This window comes from Bombus pyrosoma, linkage group LG11 (assembly GCF_014825855.1).
Source record: "Bombus pyrosoma isolate SC7728 linkage group LG11, ASM1482585v1, whole genome shotgun sequence".
In the NCBI taxonomy this organism is placed as follows: domain Eukaryota; kingdom Metazoa; phylum Arthropoda; class Insecta; order Hymenoptera; family Apidae; genus Bombus; species Bombus pyrosoma.
In genome coordinates, this window is record NC_057780.1 from 7,369,682 (window position 1) to 7,385,969 (window position 16,288).

At 29.1% G+C, this 16,288-nt stretch overlaps 4 protein-coding genes across 6 annotated transcripts; 2 read left to right on the forward strand and 2 right to left on the reverse strand.

Annotated features, from left to right (window-relative positions):
• Positions 1-338: 338 nt before the first annotated feature.
• LOC122573079 (nuclear pore complex protein Nup133) lies at positions 339-9,561 on the forward strand. Of its 2 annotated transcripts, XM_043739015.1 has the most exons (20): positions 339-725; positions 817-1,156; positions 1,220-1,537; positions 1,634-1,804; positions 1,863-1,992; positions 2,064-2,240; positions 2,308-2,467; positions 2,539-2,710; positions 2,771-2,930; positions 3,008-3,120; positions 3,190-3,296; positions 3,373-3,589; positions 3,675-3,818; positions 3,910-4,111; positions 4,179-4,338; positions 4,411-4,606; positions 4,681-4,875; positions 4,951-5,173; positions 5,268-5,416; positions 9,461-9,561. In XM_043739015.1, the coding sequence occupies exons 1-19, from the start codon at positions 631-633 to the stop codon at positions 5,399-5,401; spliced, it is 3,414 nt and encodes a 1,137-aa protein (XP_043594950.1). In that variant the 5' UTR covers positions 339-630; the 3' UTR covers positions 5,402-5,416; positions 9,461-9,561. The 2 variants fall into 2 exon arrangements, with proteins under 2 accessions (XP_043594950.1, XP_043594949.1); XM_043739014.1 differs by lacking the exon at positions 9,461-9,561 and having other exon boundaries at positions 5,268-5,535.
• LOC122573081 lies at positions 5,492-9,159 on the reverse strand. The gene is made up of 14 exons (XM_043739018.1): positions 8,915-9,159; positions 8,637-8,823; positions 8,307-8,566; positions 8,076-8,246; positions 7,853-7,996; positions 7,588-7,755; positions 7,344-7,522; positions 7,038-7,261; positions 6,824-6,966; positions 6,554-6,754; positions 6,355-6,480; positions 6,105-6,256; positions 5,823-6,024; positions 5,492-5,759 (listed from the first exon to the last, which is right to left on the reverse strand). The coding sequence occupies exons 1-14, from the start codon at positions 8,952-8,954 to the stop codon at positions 5,614-5,616; spliced, it is 2,343 nt and encodes a 780-aa protein (XP_043594953.1). The 5' UTR covers positions 8,955-9,159; the 3' UTR covers positions 5,492-5,613.
• Positions 9,461-13,987, forward strand: LOC122573080. 2 transcript variants are annotated; one of them, XM_043739017.1, is made up of 15 exons: positions 9,461-9,561; positions 9,774-9,823; positions 9,903-10,098; positions 10,172-10,337; positions 10,408-10,580; positions 10,643-10,807; positions 10,880-11,043; positions 11,122-11,465; positions 11,554-11,662; positions 11,754-12,026; positions 12,099-12,299; positions 12,377-12,532; positions 12,615-12,766; positions 13,236-13,449; positions 13,533-13,987. In XM_043739017.1, the coding sequence occupies exons 2-15, from the start codon at positions 9,784-9,786 to the stop codon at positions 13,667-13,669; spliced, it is 2,490 nt and encodes an 829-aa protein (XP_043594952.1). In that variant the 5' UTR covers positions 9,461-9,561; positions 9,774-9,783; the 3' UTR covers positions 13,670-13,987. The 2 variants fall into 2 exon arrangements, with proteins under 2 accessions (XP_043594952.1, XP_043594951.1); XM_043739016.1 differs by having other exon boundaries at positions 9,520-9,561; positions 9,737-9,823.
• Positions 13,673-16,252, reverse strand: LOC122573085 (RCC1-like G exchanging factor-like protein). The gene is made up of 8 exons (XM_043739023.1): positions 15,806-16,252; positions 15,388-15,648; positions 15,000-15,288; positions 14,753-14,925; positions 14,494-14,655; positions 14,293-14,420; positions 14,100-14,231; positions 13,673-14,034 (listed from the first exon to the last, which is right to left on the reverse strand). The coding sequence occupies exons 1-8, from the start codon at positions 15,912-15,914 to the stop codon at positions 13,957-13,959; spliced, it is 1,332 nt and encodes a 443-aa protein (XP_043594958.1). The 5' UTR covers positions 15,915-16,252; the 3' UTR covers positions 13,673-13,956.
• Between the last annotated feature and the right edge of the window lie 36 nt (positions 16,253-16,288).

The window sequence follows — 16,288 nt, forward strand, 5'->3', positions numbered from 1 at the left end:
GAAATCGTATGGAGATTATTCGAAACATTTATAGCTATGTAAGGTCATGGCACTTTCTAACTAAAAATGTTAATTCAAACTCAAGTAACATAGCAAACCGTTACGTATAGGTGTACTTAAAATAAATAAAATGAAACGCTACAAATAACGTGGATATATTATTATTTCCTATGTTCATGGTACGCCAAATACTTATATCTGGTAATATTTCTAATCAACCTTATTTCTCCCTAGATTTCGATCACATGGTTTTATTTATTTCTCCTAACTTAACTTATTCGACAATATATGAAATTATACATAAAATTTAGAATGTTCAATGAGAAATAGAGAAGCGAATAAACTATTTATTTCATTTAGTGAACTATCAGTTGTGTATATTTATTGTAAATTTTACTTTATATTAGAAATTTTCGTTAAACACTGTTAGTGTCTGCGTTTATTTAACTATATCATTTATTGTTCGTGCCAAGCACATGTAATCGTTTTACCGGTTCATGCATATGAAAAAATAACCTATATAGTATTGTATACATAGAGAAATTAGTGAAGAATTGTTATGCAATTTAGAATATTAATTGATAAACCGGTTTCTTTGATGTCAAGTTTTTAAACAAAGAACAAACTATAATGGATCGTACGAGTATAGGAAATTCACTAGGAAGAAGTTTGACGTCTCCGCGAAAACGCATGTCAATCGTTCAATCCTTAAGAAAAAATAATTCGTTAGTTTTTTATAAATATTATAAATTCAGATTAATGGAACTTTGATTATAAATTAGTATTTCTATGGATCTGTCTTATCTTTTTTTGTAGAGCGATAAGTGTATCCGGACGATCGAATCAGTCAGTACAGATAATATGTAAAACGCCGAACCATGTTGTAGAAAGTTTCGGATCCTCTTTGCCTGTACTTGTTACGGAAGCTTTAACATTTGTAGATAGAAACACAGCTGTTAGCGTTAATATTTCAATAGATGGTTGGGCTTGGCTTGTATGTGGTCGTAGACTGCTTGTGTGGCAATGTAAGACCACTATCCATGATTCAAAACAAAGGAAAACTTTTAAGAGCCAATGCAGAGAGTTATTGTTACCTCAAAGTGATTTAGCTCACAAAGCAGAATGCATAGCTGTGTGGTTGCCTCTAGGCCATCAGGTATTTAAATTAAGCATTAACTAAAAATTATTATTATTAACATCTAATTTTTAAAATCATTAGGTGCCTAGTTGCATGGCTGTTTCTCCTGAAGGCATTGTACGGTTCTGGGTTAGCGTTGCCCATGAAGGATCTTCTGTAGAAACAAGTGCAGAACTTGCTGGGCAAGAAGTCGATTGTCTTACTTATATTCCTGGTCATGGTTGTATTTTAGCTACAACCACATGCACCGTAGCATTGTTACAACCACAGTTTGTAGGTGGTAAGAATAGTATCAACTGTCAAGTTCTTAGAACAAGTCAAGGATGGCTAGGTGGTATAGGAAGAAGAATGACTTCTCTTATATTTGGAGCTATACCTCAATCTCCAGTCACAGAAACTGTAAATTTTACATAATTATATATATATAACTACATTTTTAATAACAGATATAATACAAAAAATATAAAATACAGCAAATGTGTTTTTGTTTCATAGAAATTGGTAAAAGTTACTTGCACAACCTTAGGAGATAGAGGATCAAGGGTTCTTATTTTAGCTGGCTCATCTTTGCAATATTGGTCTTTCCCTCATAATGAGCAAGAGAAGATGGAGTTTGATGAAGATATTGGGTACATTATTTCACAAACTTTCCAACGAGAAATTTGGGTATGTAGAATGTTGTACATATAAAGAATATTATGTTTATTCATTTATTTTATTTTAGAAATCAAGTGCATGCAACCCACAAAATATGGAAACCTGGTTGATTGATATGCAACCATGTAATGAAGGAATAATTTTTTTAATGGCAGCCCATTGTGCTGATGCATCACCTATTATTGAATTTGCACTTGGTAATAATTGAAAAAATTTAGATTCACTTTATTATAGTTTTTATTACATAAAATAATCAAATATGTTGTAGGTTTGATACAGCTATCTGGTATAGCATTAGCAAATACATTTAAATGGTTTATACCAGTTAAAATTGATTCCATTTCGTATCATAATGATGTTGAATCAACTTTAGTTTCTTACCATTTTATATTACATGGTTGGGAAGCCATTATATACAATCAGTATGAAGTGCTTGTTGTGAACTGTAAGTTAAAATTTATTGTAGGATTTTATGTAGAATTCTTTTATACTGTTAAATAAAAACATTTTAGGTATATCCGAGCACGAGCAAGATAAAATAGATTTAGTGCGAGGTGGAGAAGATAGTATTCTTGGTGGTGCACTATGTTCAGGAACTCCAGTTTTATTTACTAAGAATTTCGGATTAGTTTCCGTCATACCGTCGGATTTTATATCGCAAGATTTTAATATGTTCGTTTTTGTTTTACATACACCTTAAAAGCAAATAATTTTATTAAGAATAAAGTCAATAAATTTTTTAGGAGTTATACAGACAATGTTAATACAAGTGTGGATTATAATTATCGACCTAGTTCAGCTGTACAAAATTTTAATAGTCTTATCAGTAATGAAGAAGTTCAAGATATGTATTACAGTTCTGATTGTGCTACACAATTGCGTGCTGCATTTCTCCTTAGTTTACGGCAAAGTGAGGTAAATTTGTTTTACATCGTTTTAAGGTCAATAGTCGTTAACATAATCATTCTGCTGTAGGCTCAGTGTGAAGATATTTTATTACAACTCTTTCCTTTGCAAGAAGAACCAGTAATGGATATAGATGCTAATCTCGACACACTGATTTTAAAAGTTGCTAGAGATCTGATAGATGATTATCCAGCAAATGATCCACGTTGGTCAAATCACAGAGATTTGTGTAATTAAATTTTATATATTTTGTATTTAAATACAAGACATGTTTGCACAAATATTAATAATCATATATTGTTATAGCTATGACGATAAATGCGGTCACCTCTATGCAAATACCTAATCAACTAGAAGGGAAACAGAAAGCCATAGATTTATTTACAACATTTCTAAAAGAACATGATCTATGGAACAGAGTAAGTTTGTTCATCATAATATTATAATTAAATGTATAATACATATGAACATAACATTGTTTGTTTCAGTTCTGTGCTGTTACATATAGAGGACTAATTATGTCTACACCACACGTTCTTGCAGAATATGCAGAAAAGATAGTTGCAGCACTAACTATATATAATCTCCAGAACAAGTAAATTTTTTCAATATGTATTTTTGTATATAAGCTTTCTTTCTATGGATAAATTGTCATTTTTGTTTATTTCAAGGTATACAGATATTATAGATACTATAATAGAACAAACTTTAAGCCCTGAAGCTTACATATCTGATGAATTAACAGCGCGTGATATATTTTATCGTCAAGTCAGTACTGTACATCGTTTTCTCCCTACTTTAGTAAACAATGCATCAGAAGTAACTCAATCTGAAAGACCCATCCAACAAGTAGCACATTATATTATGCAAGTAAACGCTATATTATTAGTAAGTATATATCCAATACGACTTTAGTAATAAAACAGAAAAAAATAATGTTAAAGTACAATTGTTAAATACATGCTGCTAATAGAGTATCCTACATGAAGTGGTGAAATACCGGCAACATAATGCTGAACGATTTATTCCTACGAGATGTTCGAACGGAATAACCGAGTATCTTCCATGGACAGCTGCAGTTGGAAAACATGGGTTAAGAAATTGTCTCAATACAATGGTTAATATTTATATATTATAACTTTTCATAGTAAAAATAAGAAAATCATTATTAGAGAAAGATTTCTTCAGTATTTAATTTTTCATTTCAGTATAATGTAACTCTCAAGCATGGCATAACTGGAAGCAACGATTCAACAGTGAGAAATGAATTATATGAACAATTAGTAAGTTATATAGACTTAATATTAGATGGCCGAAAATGTCATTTAGAAAGTGTTAAAGGTACAGAAAAGTTTGAAATACTTTTGAAGCAATACGAAACAGATCGAATGAATCTAATTCAACCTCTAAGTATGTATTCTTTGTTAATTATAATTTATGTAGATACAACTAGATATTCATACTAAATAATTTGCAGTAAAGGAAGAACAATACGATAGTGCTGCAATGTTAGCTGAAAAGTATTGCGATTTTGCGTCCCTGATACAGATATGCGAATTAACTAACAATAAAAGCCAACTGGATGGATATATGAAAAAATTTGCAGCTCAAGATTTCGTAGGATTTTTATTCTCATGGTAAGCTTCTTTTATAGACAATGATATAAGAACAAATATCTTTATTTGTATTATAATATTTTTTTACCATAGGTACGTGAAAGATGGTCGCCAGGGTCAGTTAGTAGAGAAATGTAGACGCGGAGGTACCATTGAATTGTCAGAAAAGTTGGCAGAACATCCAACTCTATCATGGGTACAATCTGCTCTCACGGACGATTTACGCTTTGCTGCTAATACGCTTTATTCTTTAGCAATTCAAGAAAGTGAATTAGTGACACGTAAGAAGGTACACATTCGTTATATTCTATCTTTTAAGCTGTTTAAATATTTTTATTTATGAACTACTCATCTTTTTCACAGTCCATACTTTCTTTAGCAAAATTGGCCCTTCTTGCTTCGGATGATTTAGAAGAAGAAGTGAAAGACTGTGTAAAAAGAATCAATAATGAATTGGCGCTAATAGCTTATCAAGAAGAATTACCAACTCAAGTACTTACTACATATGGTTATGATGTAGAAAAATTACAAGTATTTACACCGACTGAATTAATTACGGTACTTCATTCGACTATAAAATACATTTATTTTATAAAACATTTAATATAAATATCACATATATAATTGATGTAGTTGTACACATCTGAGGATAATATTGATGCAAATGAGTACGACTTCAAAAAAGCTCTTGACTTGCTTGAGTATGTGGAGCAAGAAGATGAAAAAGTGTCATTGAAATTGCAAATTTGGGCACGAGCTGCTAAACGGGATCAGTGGGATACCCTAGGAAAGAATCCTGAACAACAAGTACAAGAAACAATATTTTTCAAATTAATGGACCTTGCACATTTTACTGGTACCTTATTAATTTTCAATTTGAAAAAATAATTTAATTATTTAAGTTAAGTAATATATACCAATAAAATATATTCTGTTTTATTTATAACAAGGTGATCAAGTAAACGAATTTCTTCCGCCAGTCGATATGCTTTTGGTAGAACCTGAATTGGGAGATCTTGCTGCATCGAGTAATTTTCAATTCCTCATTAAATTTGTGTATGAGTATGCATATAGCAATTATTAATCTACCTGAACAATTGTAAGTAAAAACAAAATTTGTATTTTTCTAAGTAATAAATAAATTTCTACGCAATATAATAGTATAAATTTCATATTAGTATATAGTACATATTATATATATTACTATATATACTATATTACTATATATATTACTATATTAGCATATAGTAAAAAATTTTATAAGTATCCATAGAAAAACTTGAAATATAATAAATTTCACATGAATACTTGAAATACAAATAAGGCTACAATATTTAATGAGATCAATATTGCATTTTTATCTGCAGAATTATCATAATGAACATTTTGCTGATTCGTTCTTATGATATATCTTACTTGATCCGGTGTTTTACAGTCTATTTCTGAAATTTTTATTATATTAAAAGACTTTGCTAGATGTATTATTCTTAATAGCTAATAGTTACCTGCACATTTATATAAAGAAGTTACGTTTTGCGTACGAAGATAAAAATTAGGACAAGACGAAGTACTAGTACATTTAAAGTGATCAGTTAATGTAACTTCTTTGTAACCAGATAATTCTGCACATTGTAAATTTTGTTTATCATTAGGTTCAAATCCTACCCATACACAGGCTTTCATTGTACCATAGCCAAAAGTATGAATCTGAAAAATTAATATTATAATAAGAATGAAAAGCAAAGTAACGGTAGTTGTAAAATAGTCTGTTTTTTTTTAATACAAACCGTAACTACTATCTTTTTCATATTTCGTTTCCAGTGTGAATGTATTCTGTAAGTAATAGATTTTGAAGGACTAATATAATCTTCCCATTGGGAAATGACATTTTTATTCGTATTTACATCTGTAACTGTCGCAAGTCGTAATGTTCGTGGAACTAAAAATGTACAGAGAGAAAGAGAGAAGAAAATAAATATTTTACATTTAAAATTTTATTATATATATCATATTGATTACTTAAGTAGTAAAACATACTTCTCGATACGTATTGAGTAATAGTGTCAATATTGGAATTTTTTATTATATAATCTTCCTCCCATAAAGTAAACGATTCAAATAAATTTTCGTTATATGGGGATACATAATATACAAAATGAACTTCTGAAAAGTTAATGGAAAAAGAGATTATTAAAATTAACGTTTTATAATTCATATTTTAAATTTATATATTTACCTGGATAAGCGTGTTTTAGTTGACGCAATAATATTATTACTGATTCTTTCTCATTATTGGACATGTGAGCTAATGGAATTAAGAGTATAACTACCTGACCAAAATTTCCAACTATTTGATTTTTGTAATTGTACTCCCAAGTTCTTTTCAAGTAAATAGATACCGTTTCCAAAACTCGGGTATAATTAAATTTCGTAGGCCCTATAAATATATTATTCACAATCACATAAAAAAAAGTAATAAATATTTTTATGAAACAATCAATCTTACATGTTGTATTAGTAAAATTATTTAATGCTTGAAACGCGATTGATGGACTGTTTGTAACATTTAACAACCATTCTCCTGAAGTACCATGTATTATTCCCATTTTTGATCCATACATTGATACATCCAAATCTTGTATAAGAGTTCTAAAACATACAGAGTTGTAGAAATAAAAATATGAAATACAATATGAAATATGATATACACTGTAGCTTACGAAAGAAAGTCTATTGTATATTCTATTGTCCATGCACCATCAAATACAATCAGTGCTTCTACTTGGGGTTGATTTATTTGATGACAAGGTAACTTAGGGAACAAATGATTCCTTGCATAAGTATAAAACTTTTCAACTGCTATATCAACCAGTTGTTGCAATGCTTCAGGAGAAATATACGCAATGCTTTTACGATAAGCTAACATCTGAGCTATGGCATAAGTCTTACAAACGATATTTGCAAATTAAAATATAGGATAATATAGATATAAATATACTATAATTTCATTGATAATTATAAGTAACCTGTTCATTTAAAATAGTCTTTGGCACTGCATATAAAAAGGCTTGTGCTCGATCACAAGCTTTCACGTTTGCATTAAACGTGACACCTTCATATGAGTAATACATTTCCAAAATTTGACTAAGTCGAAGGCTGTAAAAGTCCTGAATCCAGGTTGGTAAATAAGTTGCAATAATCATTCCTGAAAAATTTTACAAATAAATATTTGGTAGATATTTAAAAATACAGAAGATATCGTTAATTTACCATCAATGCCTCCTATTAATTCAGCTCGAGTTGCATCAAAATTGTTATGTAAACTTGTGAGATAATAAATTGTCGGACGCATCATACTTTGCCAGAATCCTGTTGCACCGAGAGTCATATTATTTGCTAGTAAAGGTCCTTGGTACACAACCATTTCCGCTAATTCGCCTAATTAAACGGGATCTTCGGTACATTAATACCACATAACACATGTATATCATTACATAGTATGTAATGTAAAGTATAACATAACAATATTTTATACCTGCAATTGTTGTCAACCATATATTATCAATTTTCATAGATGAAACATTTAAAGTATTGTACCACATAAGTGGTTTATGAATCGCTCGACTTCTTGGAAGAACAAAATCGACCTCTTCTTCATTAAATTGTAAACTATATGTATCTGTAGAATTCATTTCTAATGTAAAAGGAACATTATCAAATGAAACTTTATGATAAAAACAAGTATAATGATGTTATACCTGAAGGAGGTATATCCAAATTTGTGATTAATTGATTTACAGCAACATTTTGATGTTGGAGAGATGCAGCAATTGCTCCTATAATTGCACCAGGAGTAATAGTACCATATTGTGTTAGAACCACTCCTTGTTGTCTTGGACAATTCCATGTATCATTAAACATAGTATTACCTGAATAATAATTTTTTATTCTTATTACTTTAAATATCTTCTTCCTTTTTTAATAATTACCTGTTAGTTTTTCTATGATATGACTACATGATATATGTTTGCTTTTATTGTAAGGTTCCAAAATTGTATTTGAAATAGCTTCATGAAGCATACATCGCTCTTCTTGTGAAAGTATATGAACTGGCAAAGCTTTTGTATTTCCTGGAACTAATTCTTCTATCAATTCATGTTTAATACGTTGTGTTCCAGTCCCACTGAATGGTAGTACATCTTCTGTAACTTGAATATTCTGTTGATATTCAACACCATCGAACTTAAATCTGTAATTTATAAAATATATTTACTATTTTGCAGTAAAACAAACAGATATTAATAATTAGATGTTACAACCTGTGTAATATTGATGAAGACATTATTCTCATATCTGTTATTGAATAAGATTGTTTTTCCATCTTTTGTATGATGTCTACTAATATACGCAAGTTCAATGGAAGTTGGGGATTTAATATTGCATTGTTTCTATAACATTCTCTGAGTGATTTTGGTATAGTTGTTTGCGTCCATATTAATTGTAATTCTATTATGTAAAAAAATGCTTAGTATAAAATTGTAATTTATAATCTATTCTACAACTAATATATATATTAATATATATTTTGACAACTTACCGCACCATATCATCAATAATACAATTTTATTAAATGCCATAATTATATTATTAAAAATACATACTGTATTATTGAAAATCTAACATTTACACTTTGCTCATATCTACTTGAATCTTATAATGATTCACTGACATGTACAAATCAAAAAAACTCATCGTCTATTTGATACTTGATAAGATAATAATAAGTAGAAACACCTAGATTTTTTAAATGAAATTCTTAAGTTTACAAAGAGATTTTTAATTATTAACAATTCTAGTCGGATATTATACTATAAATATTAATTTAAATTTAAATTAGGAAGGAATTATTATATTGCTTTAATAAAAATTTATTTATTTGTGAAATAAAATATACTAATATTTAATTTTTAAAGAATATAATATATACAAACAATAATAGACAAAATTATTTAATTAATTAATTAAATTATTCAATTAATTATTGACTGACTCTATTTGTTTTGGAATTTTTAAAATACCTGTTCTAGTAAAGATACCTGTAATAAAGTCAGAGTTGTTACTCATGTATTATCTTATCTAATAGGTATCATGATATCTTTGGATAGGTGTGGTATATTGCTTTGCTGAACAGAGTTGGAAAGATATCATACATTCTGTATTGGAAGTAACTGAAAATCATTTGTGGTAAGTATTTTATAATTTCCTAAATGTAATTTCATTGTTTTATAGTCGTTTCTTCAAGTATAAGATATATTTAGCTAAATACAATATATTTATATATATTTTTATATTATCTTGTATTAATTTGTGGTAATCAATATAATATTTTTTTCTTAATTTATGAACTATTAAATTATAGGAAGTTAATATTAATTTCGCATTTTATACAAATCCAGTTGCAGTAAAATGGCAAAATTTTGGTATTTTCTTATCTTTATCACTTTAAGTAAGTACTTTTTATCAATAAATTATAAAGTCTGAAGCAATATAGCTTGTTTCAAAATTGTATTATTGTTTACTTTTAGCTGTACGTGCACAAGAGAATGCAGCTCGAAATCTTTCACCATCTCTTCGAGAATGTTATGACAATAAATATCTTTTGGAAAGAGATAATAGGCTGCCGCACACTTTAAATACGTTCATTGCGATACTTCGTAAAATTGAAAATACAGAAGGTCTTAATATGGATCTGAGAAGTTTATCTGTTGCACTTCTGCATCGGTAAGTTCAATATATATTTTAGAGAAATAGTAATATTGAGTAAAGAGATAATTTTATTGATTCTGATTTACAGTTTTCGACAAGATGGTATTGCTCCGAATCCTGCTATTCCTAATCAAGATGGAATATCACCCTTTGCACCAATTGCTCATCAATTTTATCGTTTTGCTCAAACTCTACGTCTTATACCAGGAGATGCTCTCACGTTTCCTAATAATAGTATCACAGATGTTGAAAGGGTATGTATGTAATTTAGACTGTCATATTATTTTGTATATATTTCCCTAATAGTTAACTATTACATTGCAGTGTACATTACACTTTATGTTATCAAGTAGTATTGAAATTTTTCAAAGAGGGGACGAAACAAAAGTTTGTAGACTTGCCGATACGTACAGATATCCGAGGGATATTAAAAATAACGATAAGGCAATGATTAAAAATAGTGTTAATGATGTAGAAACTTTATCATCCGATGAAATGTAAGTAGAAAAAGTTCGCATAATGTAATTGATATCAGAAATAAAATATAATTTTTATACAGAAAAAGTATGACTAATGGGAGAAATGAAGGTAACAATGTTACGGTTGACCCAAACTCGCGATACCCAGAAGTACCGCCTAATCATCCAGATAGTGCACGGTATAGAGGTACAGAACCACCAGCTCTTAGTGAATGTCCTGTAGAAAATGGTGTTGTAAAAACTCCGTAAGTTTATAATTTATTGAAACAATTAGATGAATTTAATTCATTATTTCATTAAAATATATACGTTTTTAGATGGGGTACAACATCTTTTGGCTTAGTACTAGCTGGAATAGCTGCAGCTACACAACCAGAAACAACCAGGCTTCCCGAGTTGCTATCAGCGGATGTTTTAAAAAAGAACAATTCAGATGTAATGGATCGATCTTTAGAAAACAAGTGGCTTGCGACTCTAGCTGGTAATATTAATCTTTTGAGATATAAATCATTAATAAATTACTCTATAAAATACACAATATTCATTATTGAAATTATAGGAGATTTGGCAGAAGTAGCTTTAAGGCAAGGCCCTAAAAATAAAGATGTCAAACTTAATGTTGGACTAAATGGCCATTGGAATTCCACTGCTTTACCACGATGGTATTTCTTGAATTCTAACAGTAATTATGAGATGACAACGGCAGAAATCAGAGGAGATTTAGATGGCTTGATTTTGGCCAATGAAACTGGCAAATGGTATTCTAGAATACCTAATTTGAGGCTTTCACAAATTTTTGACATGTACTATAGTCCAGTAGGATTCTTTGACTCATCTATTAGAGCATGCAATCGGAGAACATTGTTCACATCTGTTGCACCAAATGAAACATTGGTTGCACAGGTAAGTTAGTTTTATATCTCAATATTAAAATATTTAATTAGTTTATAAAACAAACATTTTTTCTTATTGTTAATATTCATTTATTCAGACATATAGTGCTTCTATATTGTTAGAGGATCTAGCACACGCAACGCTTGAATATCCGATAATTGAAAAATTGTCAGTGCAAGCAGTAAACGAATTAGTGAAATATGTGCGTAAGTATTAAAGATGAAATTTCATATAAACGATTCAGATATATTTGTTAGATTAAACATAAAAGATTTATTTGATATAATATTTTTATAGCTTCATCCATGAATAAAGATCTTTCATGTACTGACACGGATAAATTATGTAGTTTCAACCAAATGTCTGTCGATTTAACGATTATTTTGGACACAAACTGGGAATTTTCCATAATAAAACCTATTCTTGCACATTTATTGGAAAACATAAACATAAATCAATTTAATTCCAACTTCACATTAATAAATGGTCGAGATGGAACACCAATGATTAATAGTACTTCTAACATTTTGGATTTCCACGCCTATAATTCATCTCATTACTATGGAAATAGTATGTACTAAACAGAAATTAATAATAAGTGATAAATTACAATAAAATTCGCTGTGAAATGATCTTTTCCAGATACTCGTGGTTTCGATTTAGCTAAGTCGCTCAAAGAATTGGAAGCATATCTAAAGAATAAACTGAATGCCGAACGTGCTCGTGGTGTTGGTGGAGCACGTTCTGATATTGTTTTAATTGTTCCATATATTTCTGATATATCTAAAAATGACAAGCAATATTGCTTGCAAACTATATTGCGAATACGAAAATATATTCCAGGTAAAATTTTATATCACTACAATAAACTTTTGAATTAGATGAATACTTGCATAGTTTATTATTAATTATTCTTTCAGATACAATCATACTTTTTATGGCGTCATCCAAAGATCCGTGGTCCGATCTAGTGCAAAATCGTATGACAGATTTATTCTCTATTAGTACTTCTATTGGTAAAGACACAGAAGAAGCTTTAGAACCAATAACCAACGTAGTTTCAAGAATGAAGCAAGGTAAAAGAAAGAAATATCAAATTGACATTAAATTTTTCATATATAAATTAAAAGAATGACCATGGTGTAAAATTTGTTATAGTTCCCAAGCGTTTATTTAATTCCCAGTGTGGATCAGATTATATTCCATCTGGATCTTTGAATTCATATGATGATTATATTGTACCAAACGGTATTAGTTTTTATAAATTACATCCCAATTACTTTTTTAACCATAATACGGCAATAGTAAGAGTAAGTTCTTTTCTTTTTAAATATTATTAGTTATTCTATACTATATATACACAACACGCGAAATCTAAAGACGAAAATCTAGAATAACAAAATTGCGTTGAAGACCTTATTTCCAAGAAAATTAACTTTACAAACTTTTCAAGTATACCATGTATAGCATATCATATATGTATAGTATACCATATGTACCAAGTGTACATATATATATATATATCATGTATATGCGTAATTTCTGGCTGGACAAGAGACAATGGACAAGGGGTTATTCTACATACAAAAATAAATCGAAAAAACACAATAAAATTTTGTTGTTTAAGGTTTCCTTTTGCGGAAAATAGAGTTCTGTTATTCTTGATTTTGTCTTATTTTGAGGTATAAAATTTCTTTCGACTTTATTTGGAATTTAGGAACACGGTATATACTATAGTAATATTATTAATATTACATCATTATAAGTAATTATTTTCAGATTCAGGGCTCCGAATCAGATAGTTTAGTTGTGTGTTCATCACGAGAACCATTATACGCCAATGCAACAGAATCATCAAAATCATGTGCATCAATATCCAATGATGTGCATAGTATTACAGTTTCTTGTGCTGATGCTACTTTCATTCGTGATTGTCCACCACTATATATATCAGTAACTTCAAACTCCACAAGTATTTCTTATAAATGTACTGGTAAGTACATTGACTCATTTTAAATTAAAATGACACAAAAATAACTTAATTGATGTTGATGATAAATAGCATTTCCTTTTTAGATCCACGAGTTTGCAGAATTCCTACTATGATAAAATACACTATATCTTATGAAAACATAGTGTGTGCCAATGAAGCAATTAGACTTACATTTAATATTTCTATTTTAATGATAGTTTTAGTTATATTAAATATGTAACAATTGACAAATTTTATATATAAATTTAATGAAATGACAAATCATATGAAAGTTTTTGAAACAAGCTTTAAGTGACGAAGAAAGATTTTATATTGAATATGTCCGTTTTTAAATAACGACATTCTACATAAAGATATGCGTTCACTTTTTATCAATTAGATTTTTGAAATATATCATAATATAAAAAGCAATTAGCTACATATACAATGTTTTTACACAACAAATTAAAATAATAATTTGTACATAAGTTTTATTTATAGTATAAATAGCAAAAAATATACTATGCTTCAAATAAAAGGTTTACAAAGAGTAACTGTATGATCTATTCCACAGGCTACCTTTTTTACTTGTGCTCCTACAGTTACCTATAATACAAATTATCGTTCTTTATTACTATACTATTTTTTAATGACGAATATAATTTCTTTACCTTCAGTGGAAAATACTGGTCTTTCAAATCTCCTAATCCTAAAGACCCAAATTTGTTACAACCCCACATATACAAATCACCTGTATTCGTCAAAGCTGCAAGATGACTCATGCCACAAAATATCTTCACCACCTAGGAAAAAAAATGTAATTATATCGCTCTTTTCCCTTCTATAATCTTAGAGTGAACTTACTTTTGTATTCTTCTGGTATGCATTATTTCCAAAAAGTACAGATGGAATTTTAATTGGTTGTTGAGATTTTTTGACTTCAGGACCAAAACCAAGAATACCATAACCCCATACATAAACTTCACCTGTATCTAATAAATTCACATATACAAATTGTATGATGTATGATGATAAAAATAATTAAATAACTGGATAAATACTTACTATTTAAAACCATACAAAAGCAACCACCACAGGCAATGTCTACAATATGACCTAATTTTTTCAATGCACTCAACTCTGTAGCTATGTTTACCTGTTGATTTTCACCTTCCATAAGTAACTGTGCATATTCAGAATTACCCCAACCAAATACATTTCCTTTATCTGTAACCATGTGTTCAAATAATTGTATAATATCTTGTTACTGTCTATTTTTACACAAAATAAGACTGTAGTATTAATACATGAATATTGCAGATACCGCTGAGTGCTAATACACAATCTGCAACGCATGCAACTTTTATAATATGTTGGCCAGCCAAATCTCCTTTCACCAAACTTGGTCTATGCTCATTCCGATAATGTGCCAATCCAGTTTGTCCATCTGCACCCCAACCAAAGGTATACACTTCACCAGATTCTGTCAAGAGTATGCTATCATATAGCAGTAAGGAAGAATTCTCAAATATTGTAATGAACTATATGTAAAGTATTAAGAATTTCCATACCTATGATCTTGACCAGCTGTTACAGCTTTTATCTTTTTTTCCTTAATATTAGGTATATGATGAACAACTCTACTTTTTTCATAATTTTCATTTAATATTATAGGGCGACCACATTGTCCATATGCATTATTTCCTAATGTGAATACACCTTCATTTGTTAATACCAACAAATGTGCTCTTCCAGCTGACATATCTAGGACTTTAGTAGAAGAATCTTTAATTGGTAAATTAATAGGTCTTGGTTCAGTTATTAATCCATTTGGGAATTTTTTATCTTTTTCATTGAAACCTAGTAGCATATTAAAAATTATATTTTAATATGAAAAGATATTTTTGATGAATTTATTGCTAAAAATAAAAGATGGCTTAGAAATTATAATTTTCTTACCAAGCTGGGAATCTGTATTTATTCCACTCCCATATAAAATATTTTTATCTTTGGACTTTATTGCAAAAGCAGTAAACCCATAACCACAAGTTATATCCGTTACATCATGCTTTTCTCCAAAAGCTAATCTTTTAGGTCTCGGAATATAAGAAATACCATTTTCGAAAATCGTTGTTTTTAACGTACCAAGAGCACCATGTTCTGCCAAACCCCAAACATATATTCTATGTTCTCTTTCGTTACTTATCGGATACTGAAAAACTATATATCATAAATTAAAAATTATCAACAAAAAAGAAAAGGAGTGTGTGCATATATGTATGCAGTACTTTCTCATTGATAAATATTTATGTTTAGAAATTTTTGCTCCATGTTTTGTACATTTTATTTAAATTTTTTTTATAGTTATTTTCTTTACCTGGCAAAGGTTTTGAAAGTGGTATTTTATTCTTGATTTTACTAAATTCTATAATTCTTCTCGGTTGTTGTGCATTTTTTTTCAAACTTGTTCTTATTGTGTTCAACATGTTTGTAGCCGTTTACTGCTTAAAAAATTTTATAGATGTGTCATAAGCATCAAAAATTTATGATTCGGATAAATTTCCTTGAATGATCAAGTTATCAATTTTTCGATAAATTTAATAAATTATAAAGCGTGTTTATTTTCAATCATCTTCTGAATACCGACTTGTATACTCTGTGTGTATTAACTTGTTAATAGCATAGATTTGATTTTCTCGTCGTTCTCCAATTTCCTTCTCACTAAAGAATTAAAGGTTCTATCTCATGTGTAGCGATTACCGGTGGAGTATTGTATGTCAACGACATTTAAACGCGCGTAACTTGAATAATGAAATCATTTGATGTTTCATGAAAAAAATTATAACGCATATACTATTAT

Coding starts and splice junctions, on each gene's coding strand:
- LOC122573079 (XM_043739015.1), top strand. CDS start 631: ATGGATCGTACGAGTATAGGAAATTCACTAGGAAGAAGTTTGACGTCT. Junction 2,711..2,770: donor TTAGTTTACGGCAAAGTGAG/GTAAATTTGTTT, acceptor ATTCTGCTGTAG/GCTCAGTGTGAAGATATTTT. Junction 3,819..3,909: donor GAAATTGTCTCAATACAATG/GTTAATATTTAT, acceptor TTTTCATTTCAG/TATAATGTAACTCTCAAGCA.
- LOC122573081 (XM_043739018.1), bottom strand. CDS start 8,954: ATGGCATTTAATAAAATTGTATTATTGATGATATGGTGCG. Junction 6,755..6,823: donor TAATTTTACTAATACAACAT/GTAAGATTGATT, acceptor ATATATTTATAG/GGCCTACGAAATTTAATTAT. Junction 6,025..6,104: donor TGAAAAAGATAGTAGTTACG/GTTTGTATTAAA, acceptor TTAATTTTTCAG/ATTCATACTTTTGGCTATGG.
- LOC122573080 (XM_043739017.1), top strand. CDS start 9,784: ATGGCAAAATTTTGGTATTTTCTTATCTTTATCACTTTAA. Junction 10,338..10,407: donor GTATCACAGATGTTGAAAGG/GTATGTATGTAA, acceptor ATTACATTGCAG/TGTACATTACACTTTATGTT. Junction 12,300..12,376: donor AATACGAAAATATATTCCAG/GTAAAATTTTAT, acceptor TTATTCTTTCAG/ATACAATCATACTTTTTATG.
- LOC122573085 (XM_043739023.1), bottom strand. CDS start 15,914: ATGTTGAACACAATAAGAACAAGTTTGAAAAAAAATGCACAACAACCG. Junction 14,421..14,493: donor CTTTTGTATGGTTTTAAATA/GTAAGTATTTAT, acceptor TGAATTTATTAG/ATACAGGTGAAGTTTATGTA. Junction 14,035..14,099: donor ACCAGTATTTTCCACTGAAG/GTAAAGAAATTA, acceptor TTTGTATTATAG/GTAACTGTAGGAGCACAAGT.